Raw genomic sequence first — 12,994 nt, forward strand, 5'->3', positions numbered from 1 at the left:
AAAGAAACTCACAAAACATCAAATTTACATGATTGATCTTTCAGGATATCAGTAACAAGTACTAAGTCCTTAAGAAAGTAATTTACAACAACTCATTACTAGCAATTATGGGGTTTCATCAGCTCAGTAAAAACCTGGCTAGACTTCAGCTCAGTAAAAACTTGGCTAGACATCAGCTCAGTAAAAACCTGGCTAGGCATCAGCTCAGTAAAAACCTGGCTTGACATCAGCTCAGTAAAAACCTGGCTAGACATCAGCTCAGTAAAAACCTGGCTAGACATCAGCTTGGTAAAAACCTAGCTAAACATCAGCTCAGTAAAAACCTGGCTAGACTTCAGCTCAGTAAAAACCTGGCTAGACATCAGCTCAGTAAAAACCTGGCTAGACTTTAGCTCAGTAAAAATATCTTCTTCAGCATGAAATGTTGTATTCTTCTCTGTTCCTTTATAGCAGTGGTTTTTTTAATTGATATGAAGTGTTAATTGACGATAAATATGTTGTCTCATGCTTCTTTAGTAAATAAACACTTCCTGTTCAACAAACTTTGAAAAATAAAAATTGAAGGAACACTTTTGGGTACCATGCATATCCAGAAATTAAAAAAATGTAATTAAACAAAGAGTTAAAGTTGTTAGTAACCAATAAGAACAATGTAATATTGACTGGAAAGACTTGTATAATAATGATGCAACAAAACACACAACAATGTAATAAGATCAGGAAAGACTTGTATAATAATGATGCAACAAAACACACAACAATGTAAAGACGGGAAAGACTTGTATAATACTGATACATAGAAAAAACATACGTAATACACACAATACCCATACTAATTATACTGTAGAAAAAGAAGTACTCATATTTGAAAAAAAAAAAAGACATTGATGAAGTTTAGGTATACAATATAGTTATTGGCATGCTAAAACTTATTCTGAAGCTCTTTTCAATGAGGCCTTTACCTGTTCCAGAGTAGCTTTGGACAAACTATCTACCAAAAATATAAAATAATTGAAAGTAAACATCTTAAAAGAAATGAAAAATTATATATGTACATGTATCCTTTTGTCACACAGACCAAGATAAACTTGTTTTATAAATAAGAAAAAACCCCTTTATGAAAGTAGACAAACTTGTGTGAAGCCATCAGTAATTTGTACTAAGTAAAAGATCAAGGTCACACAAAACCTCTTTCAACAATTCACAAACATTTGTTAAACAAGGTCAAAAAGTGGGTACTGAAATATTATTTAAAGAAGAGCTACCACTCTTCAAGCATCCTTAAACCATTACGAAACTTGATGCAGATTAAACAAGCATTCTGACAGTATTGCTGATGCAATACAGTGTCCCCTTTCGGCCTTTGAACTCATTGCCTTTATGAGATTTTTTTTATATATGTGAACTAACAATGGATGGTGTTATTTTTTAACAATCAAGAAAAAATAACTCTTGAACAGCAAAAGCAAATTCCATCAAAATCAAACCTGAGCTTCATTTTACAGTAGATAATAACATTTTTGCATTACAGAAAGCTGCATAAAGACATTCTCTTTCTATCACCTGGAAAGTTGAAAAAAAACTTCGTTATTATGAATTAAAGGGCAAATAACTCTAGAATGACAGCAGCAATTTGCATCAAAATGATGAAACATATAATTTTATGTAATTTTCTATGTCAAAGGGCCATAAGTTCCATATAAACCATTTTGCCGCAATAATATTTAAATTTAATTGGTAACTTGTCATGATAAGACTAGGTAACAAATATGAAATCAATTGGATGAGGCATTACAAAAAAAAGTCCAGAAAACATAAAATTTCATGAAATTTGCTATGTCCAAGGGCCATAACTTCTGTAAAAATTGTTCAACCATAATGCCATTCGAAATTAACTTGTAACTTGTCATGATAAGACTATATACAAAATATGAAATCAATTAGATGAGGCATTACAAAAAAAAAGTCCAGAAAACATAAAATTTCATGAAATATTCTTTGTCCAAGGGCCATAACTTCTGTAAAAATCATTCAACCATAACATCATGCAAACTTAACTTGTAACTTGTCATGATAAGACTATATACCAAATATGAAATCAATTGGATGCATTACAAAAAAAATTCCGGAAAACCAAGTATGACTGACAGACTGATGGACAGACGGACGGACGGAGTGCAAACCTAAGTCCCCTTTGCTTTGGCATTTGCTGAAAGGGGACAATAAACTTAACATACAAAGGACTTGGACCCACTTTACTTATATTTTATCCGTATGAAGGCACTAACCAGCTTATGCAATTATTTGGTCATGTAAATATGTCATGAACCAATTATAGTATTGGGCAATTTGGTAAACTTGGGATAGTAGAACATTGAAAATATGGTCAGTTCTTTGAAACAGTAATAGAGGATAAAAAATGATATTGAACTTAAATTAGCAAACAAACAAAAAATATATTGATGTTAGGCTTAAACTAAAAATCTTTTTCCCACAATAGTTACTTAATACAATTGTGAAATCTGTTGAGCTATGGTAAACACATCTTTATGTGTATCATAAGGTCTACTATTCGTATGATTTTTATTTTTTTTTATTTCCAAAAAGTAGCCTTTTTACCTAATTCTACCCTATCTACTTTTTTGCTTTTTTAGAAAATGATTTGTGTGTGTAAATCTCAGAAAATATACTGAATATGATACATTTGTATTGGTTGTAATTGTGCTTCTTTTGAAATTTCTGACTGTAATAGTTAAATTTATAGAATACATGATGAAATGCTTTTTTTTTCACTGATTTTTGTAGTTTTTTCATTCTGATTCTTCTTTGTAAAAATAGGAATTCTCTCCCCAGATTTCAATGAAAATATTGGATATTAAACAGTTTTGGAAATTATTGTACTTGTGGTCAGAATCCTGTAGAAAATAACCTTTAGCACTTTTCTTATTTAAAAACTCCAAGCTCAAATTGTTAGAGAAGAGTTTTTCCTACTTCATTAAATATCTTCCCTTCCTTTATTAATCAAGGAACATACAAACAATAAATGTGTTCTTACATTTACTATTTTATTTGGAACCCAAATGCCCTTTAGAAAATTGTTATAGACCTCTGAGCCCAGCTGATTTTATTTTAAATATTGTGGCATTTGATGATACTTACATACAGCTTATCAAAAAGTCGAGATATATCTTAATGTGATGATACTAACATACAGCTCATCAAAAAAGTCTAAATATATATCTTAATGGACAGAGGATTTTGTTGGCAATTGGTATCAGTTTATGGCTGTCATTGTTCACTTTTCTTTAAATCGGAAACTGCTCAGTAGATTGTAACTAAATATGGGTACCAGTCTTCGGATGTTTACTTTAATTTTGTTGATTATGTTAATGGATCATGGAACATGGCCACCACCGCTATTTGAGACCATAGAAACTTTTAATTGATAAAATGATCTTCATAATAGCATCTCAAAATTCTCTCAAGTGGTGTTAGAATGGGCTTCTTTAGTTGAAAAAAATGATTGCATGATTTTCAGTCTGCTTGATTGATTGATTTGGCCACCATATTTCCAATTTCTCTAGTTGAGTGATTATGGTTCTGTAGAGACTATTAATTTGGTTTGGTAAACATACAAGTTATATGCAATTTTGATGCATAAGGTATGTTTTTTTCATTTCAGGATTGTGGTTACCAACATGGTAGAGCATTACTAAGTGGCTGGATAAAAGGTGGACTAGTTGATGAACTTTTCAAACCAAAAAATGCAAAAAAGAAAGTATTCAAAGATGAACCAGTACTGAAGAGGGTTGAGGTAAGTATCTTGACTTAAACAGATAATATGATAGTTTATATATGAAAGTTTTATTCTTCATGTGTGAGAATTATTTAAACTGGAAATACCAATCATAAATGTAGCAAATTTGGGTATGCTATACAATGGTTTCAAAGAGTAAGAAGGCAATGGAATGGCATGTCTACCTGTGGGCTGTCATTTCTTCGAGTTAGCACAATAAAGATTGGGCTTAGTTTGTTAGTCTAGTACTAAGCAGGGTCAGTTCCATTGATGAATTGTTCTCAGCTTGTAATACATGAAATATCTGCCATAGGACATTAAAATCAAACCCAGTATTCAATCAAAAGACACTCAGCATTTATCTAAATATTTTGTTTTCTTTTTATAGACAACTGCTGGAGCTTCATTAGCAAAATTTACAGATCTGGCAGAACTGGTATCTAAGATAGAGGAACCAACACCCTCCTCTAATGTGTCAGCAAGCAGCTTTGATACTGATGATGGTATATATATGTTTGGTCAACAATTCTTTGCCTTAAAAGATGTTTCATTGCCATTGGTTTACAGGTTTTTCTTTTTTGAATGTTTAAGCACCAGTCCAAATGCAAGGCACTGCCTGTGGCACAGGTGATTCACATTGTAGAAGAACCCACTGAACAGACAATGCCATACCTGTCAACTTCTGAAAATCCCCATGGGGATTTTTACGCAGGACAACATGTGAACCAACATTCCTGGGTTATATTTTGCAAACTGCATGGGTTTTACTGTAGTAATGTATGAATGAGACAACCACTATAGCATTCAAGGGCCTTTTTCAGTTGAACAACATGTGTATGCACTGTAATAGTTTGAAGTTTATAAGCCCCTTTTTGTGAGGGATTCCTCCAAACCTAAGTGAAATTCTGAAATTTTAATTAAAAAAAAAATAAATGAGAAAACTTTTATTTACATTCAAATGTATTTCTACTATTTTAAAATACATTATTCACATCTTTCCTTCTTTCCATAAATGTCAATTTTAGGGGAGTTAGTGTTCAGTTTTGGACTTTAAGGATTATAGTCCAAACAGTTTTCCCACCATACATCCCAAACTTGGTTTATTTGACCGAATGATGTCAAATAGAAACATGAAAGTGAAAGTAAGAAACTTGGGCATGAAATTAGTTTCTAATTGTCAAACCCTGATCAGCTGATAGCTCCTCAGAGATTGTTTATGTGTCATAAAACATATCCTTACCTGTTTAGACAGTAGTTAACACCTTTTGTCAGATTTATGGCTCTTCCAATCAAAGAAATGAAATTGAAACATAAATTATGGTGTTTGAATTCAGATTTTTTAAGATAATAGATAATTTGACAAAATCAGGTTTTGGGACAAATTTTACCCGAGAAATTGCGTTAGCAGAGAAAAATCATGAAAACACATGTAAGTTGGCAGGTATGTGATACATTTTCAGTCTACATATGCTGTATTCTGATGTAATGCTAGTCCTTTTTGCATACAGATCTGTATTTGTTCCATATGCATCGATATCTGGCACAGAAATCCTCTAAGTCAAGAAAGATAACTCTTGTAAAGTGCCAACTTCATACATAATATATATCATTTTTATCTCAAAAGTATAACAACTGAATGACAAACTAAGGTTATGTTGTCTGTAACAGTTCCTAGAAAGTCAATTTGGCATGAATCACCTCCTGTCTGATATTTATAAAGACTGCTACTTATTTAATGATGCCATGATAGAAGCTAATAATTTATCCACCAATATATTTACTGCTTCCTGTAGTTCAGATTCATTTAAGAGTCATGCATTTTAAGAAAATGATGATAAGTCCAAATTTTTTGTAAATTTTCCTTTTTTAAATCATAAGTCAAAACAGTTTAGTTGAATTTTATTGAAAAATATTTTAACTATTTTGTTCACTTCATATCACTATTCAACTGATTTTTTCTCCACTTTTGCAGTTTTAATTTATTGGTCTTTAAACATAATGGAACATACTATGTGCATTTACCTTTTTGAGAGTTATTACCATCTGCATATACCGACAAATAAATTTTAGTGGTTTTATGCCAATTTTCATGGATTAAGATTTTTTTTTTAGAAATAAGTAAAAAGCTTCCCATTCACTCATGAATCAATTTAAATTCAAAGGTCTGGCCCAATTTTTAGCTCACCTGCCAAAGGCCGTGTGAGCTCTTGCCATCACTTGGCATCTGTCGTCGTCATCGTTTACAATTTTTCAAAACTGTTCTCCTTTGACACTGCTTGACTAATTGGAACCAAACTTAGTAGAAATGTTCTTTCGGGTATCCTGCATAAAACTGATGTGGGGATTTTTGATCCGTTGAAAAACATGAAAAAAAAAAATAGAACTTAGGGGTCACAGTAGTTTTTCGCATATATCTCCAGAATAGTTTGGTTTAGTCAAATTTTTGCTGGGTAAAAGTGTTTAGCATGAAGAGATCTATCTGTGGTCAAATTTCTGTTTAATCTATTAAGCCGTGTTGGAGTTATTGCCCTTTTTCAACGCTTTTTTGCTATTTTTAATGTTATTTCTTTCAAAAATCTCCTCTGACACTACTTGACCAATTGGAACCAAACTTGGTATGAATGTTCCTTGGGGTATTTTGCACAGAACTGATGTGGGGATTTTTGATCGGTCGAAAAACATGGTTGCTGTTACTAAAAATAGAACATAGGGATCAGACAGTTGTTTTTGCATTTATCTCTAAAACTCTTTTGATTGCTGAAATGATCCTTATTATAAGGCCTTCAAAAGCCTTGAGGGATCAAAGTTGTCCAATGACTCCTTGCAAGAGTTGTTGCCCTTGAAAGATGAAAAATGATTTTTTTTAAAATTTTTTTACAGTTTTCAGCCAATATCATGAAAATTATAATAGATAGAAAGAAACTTTCAATTGCTGAAATGATCCTTATGATAAGTCCTACCAAGGTTTTCTTGAGTCAAAATTGTTGGACAACTCCTTGTTAAATTTATTGCCCTTGAAAAACAAACTTAAACAAGGTGAGCAATTCAGGCTCCTGGGAGCCTCTTGTTGAAGGTACACATTTAAAATGCTTTAAACTATTTTCTTGAATTTCATTGTTTACTTTACAGGTAAAAATGATTCAACTTTATAAAATAAGCTTACACTTATTTTACACCCACATAGTGCAACACAGTTAAAAAAATTAAGACCAATGTAGAAACAAGGATTCAACTGTACAGTGAAATCTGAAAACCTGATTATATAGTTACCTGTCATCACCTGTTACAATGCTTTGTTATCCTATGTAAAATGATTTTTTAGACCAATAAGCGGTTCTGTTTTTTTTTTCCAGTATATACTGTATATTTCAGGATGGCCTACCTCTGTTGTAGAAGATATTGAGATATAAATATCCTATTAATTGACTTGGCTTTTGTCTCAGGCTTTTCACCGAGCACTCTAGGGTTTGATTCTGGGTAGTGATAATAATTAGGCAGTACATGTATAATTTTGTACAGTGAATCATGCTCTCCTGATACATTTAGTACTGATTCTGGGTGGTGATGAAAATTTGGCAGTATAATTTTGTACAGTGAATCATGCTCTCCTGATACATTTAGTACTGATTCTGGGTGATGATGAAAATTTTGCAGTATAATTTTGTACAGTGAATCATGCTCTCCTTACACATTTAGTACTGATTCTGGGTGGTGATGATAATTTGGCAGTATAATTTTGTACGGTGAATTATGCTCTCCTGATACATTTAGTACTGATTCTGGGTGTTGATGATAATTTAGCAGTATAATTTTGTACAGTGAATCATGCTCTCCTTACACATTTAGTACTGATTCTGGGTGGTGATGATAATTTGGCAGTATAATTTTGTGAAGTGAATCATACTCTCCTAATACATTTAATACTGAACTAAAATCCCAGGGGGTTTGGATAGCTATTGAGCTAGCAGTGTACAAGTTATTTGTGGAAATAACCAGTGTTGCAGTAAACAATGAGATTAAAATAGCCAGTTCAAAGGAATAATTCTGGAGCCAAATTGATTTGTCACTGGTTTTTCACCAAGCTGTCTAGGATTTGGTTCTTAGTGGCTGCAGTATGATTTTGAGGTGAATCATGCTCACACAGCTGTTTCAGGTATTTCCATTTTTATTGTAGAATTCAATGAAGAGATGATGGGTGATGATGATGAGTATGAAGATGAAGATGAAGATGATGTTGATGATATTGATCTTGTGGATGTCATTGATGGAGATATTGAGGAAGAAAAAGACGATGAGCTAAGTGAAGAAGATAACAAAGGACTGACAATTAAAACTAGCAAGGTAAATAAAAAAAACTATAGACATATTTAAGAAATAAATGATAGAAACTCCATTTTATAATTGTGTTACCACATGTTAGCCATTGATGTAGCATTGCTTTACCTGAAGCGAAAGTGAGGGGTTAAATAAGAACATAAATGGCCAGCCCTAGTAAAACAATTATAAAATGGAGTTTTCGTGATTTATTTTGATTCTAATATGACTAGTTTCTTAATATTTTTTAATAGTCAGAGTCTATGTGGCACAAAATGTTGGTTATTTGCTTATCATTTTTTTTAACATGGCTGTGGTCTAAAGACTATCTCATTCACTTCCATTCTTAAAAAGTTCTTTATTTATATGTCAACTGGGGTTAGCAGGCATATGATTGGAAACTTTGCAATGGGAACCAAGGGAGCAGAAACTTAAATTGATTACTACAAAGAATTCGCAATTGATACATACTGAATGTTAAATATCAAAATCTGTATCACATGTGGTATCAAGACTCCTATATCACCCTATGGTCCACCGGCCAGTGGGGTGATATATCATGTTCATTATATCATATATTTTAACTTCTAGTGTGTTCTGTGTTAGGGTGTGATATAGGATATGCAATATAGGTCTAGGGGTGTGATAGAGGGTATGCATTATAGGTCTAGGGGTGTGATAGAGGGTATGCATTATAGGTCTAGGGGTGTGATAAAGGGTATGCATTATAGGTCTAAGGGTGTGATATAGGGTATGCAATATAGGTCTAGGAGTGTGATAGAGGGTATGCAGTATAGATCTAGAGGCGTGATATAGGATATGCAGTATAAGGTTTAAACAAACACTTGTAAAAAGGTATATTTTACTAAATATGATATAAGTGTTTGTTTAAGCCCTATAGTTTCTACCCTATATGAAATACACTATATCACACCTCTAGACCTATATCGCACCCTTTTACCGACCATACTTCAAGTACAGTTATAATACATGTACAAAAAGTTGTATTTTAATCTAAATATATATTTGTATAGAAGAATTTACGTTCTGAGGCATTTTATCACATAACTTTATAGGTCTTGTTTTATTCATATCTAAGATATTTTCTTTGTCTACTAAGACTAGTATAAAACTGGAAACCAATTTTCATTATATTTAACCTTACTGATAACGGTGAAAGTTGTCTATTGGTAAAAGTATACATTTTACCTTCTTGAGTTTTACATATTTGTTTCATATGTAACAGGTAAAGATAGTTCCCACCACAATGATTTTATCTAGTTATTGATTCAGTCACAACTATGTTATCTCCCTTTGTTTGGAGACTTGCAGAACTAAGTTTAATTTTTGTTTTTTAATATATTATTAGTTTGTGTCCTATAAGCTGACATTTTTTTATTTCAATAGAATTTATTCAGGGTCTATAAACTATTTTAATATGTAGTGATATTGGTTGTAATTTTTGTTAAAGTTAAAGACTTAGATCATAATAAGTAATAAAAATGATAATTGTGCTGTGAACATTTGTATACATGTTGTCTCATGTACATTTTTACCTATGGTCAAGTTCACAAACTTAGACCTTATACTTGTTTGGCTGACAACCCCATCATCAGAAGGGGCTAAGAACGAAATTAAAAAACACTAATTTAAGTTGAATGTTGGGTATGGTTTGGAAGGATACTGGTGAAAATATATGTGATAAGTACTGTATTCTCAGTTTTGAGATAATGATATTTCTGTTCTTAACCATGTTGGATTTCCTTCTTTTGTGACTCCAAAATAAAACATTAAACACTGTCTTGTAAGTAAGTTATAATGCAAAGAAATAGCGTCTGGCAGGGCTTTCTGAATTGATGTATTGTATTAGTAAGTGTCTGGCAGGGCTTTCTGAATTGGTGTATTGTATTAGTAAGTGTCTTGCAGGGCTTTCTGAATTGTTGTATTGTATTAGTAGGCATCTGGCTTTCTGAATTGATGTATTGGTATTAGTAATAAAAGTGAGAAAAAATCAAACATCCACTGAATGCAAGAAGAGGACATTTCAAAAGCCTCTGGTAAAATGGCAATGTTTTCTAACAGTATATCGCTGTTAAAGAACTTGAGGTATTGCCCGTGGATGTCAGAGATACCTCTTTCTTGCAGTCGTACTTCATTCTCATTTTCATACTTGTTAATCCTACCACATTACAGGGAAGGGGGGGGGGGTTGAGGCTCCCACAAATCAATGAAAAAATTTCCCAAATAAAAATGTAAGATAAGTGAGTGGTATTTGGTTAAAATTACAATATATTATGTGAAAAATACTGAAAAAATGAATTTTTACATTTACAACAGACAGTAGCATGTATAAATAGTGTTAAATGTCATGCATACAATCTTTATTAAAATTGACCCCAGCTTTGTGAAAACTTGGTTTGAAGGCAGATTTTGTATATGTATATACATATATTTTGGACTGAGGATGGTAATATAAATTGGCAGTAATTATGATTTAATTTGATATCAGCACTCTCACGTTCTTGCTTTTGTGTGGTACTATTTAATTGAATGGAAATTGTTCTATTTTTTTCCAGTCTGACAGTGCTGTAAGGAACAGACTAGGGAACAGACTGCCAGACCAATCATAGTGTTGCAACTGTCACTAAATTACAAGAATACATAACAGGTTGATGTGAACTATTAATGTTAATGTTTGACTGAAGTATTCAGTGTGATGTTTCAACTTAACAATGTGTGACCGTTAATATAATAGCATTTATTTCATGATTTCATGATGATGTGCCTCATATACTGTATTTATATGAACTAATACAGGGTTTGAATCTAAAATTTTAGCTTGGTAGCCCACAGCTTAAATGTTGGTAGCAAATGGTAGCCAATAATCTTTACAATCACAGTAGAAATTTCAGTAGCCCACTTTAAATTTATTGGACCAGTGGTGAATGGGCCCCTTGCTAATTTCAAACCTTGTAATAGCTTTTACAATAGCTTAAAATGCTTTTTATGTCATATACAGTTCTTATAATTAATTGGTTGTTAAGATAATACTCAGGGTAAGTAATACAGGTATTTTATTATAAGTATCGTAGGACCTTCTATATATGCTACCATTGTTTTCGATGCAATGTAGTTTGAGGTTGATTTATGTTGTATTTTCCTGTATTTAAATTATCGTACCAGTTCATATTTTGTATAGTACACAGCCAAAAGTGCCATACATGAGAATTATATGGTTTGGAACATATGATAATTATATGTAAGGAGTGTGATATAATAATCATGTTTCAGTTTACATATGATTATGGCATGATTATCATGTGACTATCATATGTACATTATTATAGGATTATAATATGAATCAAGCACCATATGATTATCATATGTGGTACATTTGTCTTATCTGACACCTCTGTATAATCTTCAATCTAGAACTTTGTTAGTTAAAACATTATCACTGGTTTCATTAAAAAATCTAAAATTGAGATTTTTCTGAAATCCTTCCATAACTTAAGTTTTGACCAGTCAAATCTCGTAGAATTGAAGATTTAAAGAAAATCTCATTTTGATATTTTATTTTATGAAACCCAGGCTACTAATGTGTCTTAATAAATTATTATTTAACTGGTGTTGCTTTTGTTCTTATTTTAAAAGAAAATAGATATTATTTAAATGTGTTGACAATGAACTTTTTTTTATTATTTTAGTGTTAATAATATTATAAAGAAATACCCGAGTGAAATTACATTGGCTGGAAATTGTTGTAATACTCTAGCCTAATGGATTTGTTATATGAGCGGGAGTTGTACCTCATTTTTTAGTGGAAAGTGCTGACTTGGTTATAGCTATTTGTGGTTAGTTTCTATTAGAGGTTTTTTGTTCTTGTGGTAATGTTGTTAAATTTTTATTTTCATTCACACATTAAAAGAGCAGCTACACTACAAGATGTTTTCAGTATTTTATTTCTAGTCCATAATTAACCAATATTTTAGTTGCGGTAATTATATCATCTTGCTTTTTTCAATAACAATCAACAAACTGTGCATTGAATATTTTTCTTTAGATTACTTTTTCAGCTTGTAATTTGATTTTTAAGAAAAATGTCTGTTTCCACATGTGAAGAAAGTTTTGGCATGTAAAGGATGAATTTGGAATATTTGTATAGAACTGAAATTACAAGTAACATTATAAGCAGGGGTTTCATTATTTTTTTGCAATGCAGATACCTTTGGTTTTGTAGGAGGTACCTGTCATCATTTTCTTTCATCAAATATATATGAAATTTTAAAATTCAGGAGGTACCTTTCAGTAGCCTAGAAGGGCAAAAGTACCTGGTACCACCTCTTAATGAAAGGCCTGTATAAGTAAAATATATCAGATCAACCTAAACTATGTATGAAATCTGTGCATGAATGCTTAATGACTTTCAGCAAGTTACATAGATGGGATTGATATTCATTGAAATCCATTGAGTGAGACCACTTTTTTTGCAGATGGACTTCAGTAAATGATAGATACTTGTCACTTGTATAGCACTGTCATTTAATTTGTGAAGCCGTCTCGAACTTGGTTTGATAACCATAAAAGCCTGTTGTAAGTTGGGATTGGTTTTTAAAATATATCTCATATGGGGTGGAGGGGGGCACTTTGTGGGACTGTTAGTCCAACATAAGGGTACCTGTGGTATGTGAGCTTACTCTCGTTGGTTCTCTATTTTTTGTTAGATGGTACATGAAGAAGGATGGATCTTACTATGTTTGTGATATTATGTTATTTATAAAATTGCTTGTTAGATATTTTTGTTTTTCTGTCTTGTACATATGCAAATGTCTAAATAAAAGAAAATTATTTCATATTTGTGTTTGAATAAAAAAAATGGACATT

At 31.9% G+C, this 12,994-nt stretch overlaps 1 protein-coding gene across 3 annotated transcripts in view; it reads left to right on the forward strand.

Moving 5' to 3' along the window:
- Positions 1-12,963, forward strand: part of LOC148626328 (patatin-like phospholipase domain-containing protein 7) — a 112,725-nt gene extending 99,762 nt beyond the window's left edge. For all 3 annotated transcript variants that reach the window (XM_088570210.1, XM_088570208.1, XM_088570209.1), the window contains 4 exons: positions 3,683-3,814; positions 4,185-4,299; positions 7,971-8,137; positions 10,687-12,963. In XM_088570210.1, the coding sequence (XP_088426336.1) occupies positions 3,683-3,814; positions 4,185-4,299; positions 7,971-8,137; positions 10,687-10,740 (468 nt within the window). In that variant the 3' untranslated portion in view covers positions 10,741-12,963. The remainder of the gene's footprint in view (positions 1-3,682; positions 3,815-4,184; positions 4,300-7,970; positions 8,138-10,686) is intronic.
- The last annotated feature ends 31 nt before the right edge of the window (positions 12,964-12,994 follow it).

This window comes from Perna viridis, chromosome 2, assembly GCF_037379345.1.
Source record: "Perna viridis isolate PV_CMFRI_1.1 ecotype Kerala chromosome 2, ASM3737934v1, whole genome shotgun sequence".
Taxonomy (NCBI): Eukaryota; Metazoa; Mollusca; class Bivalvia; order Mytilida; family Mytilidae; genus Perna; species Perna viridis.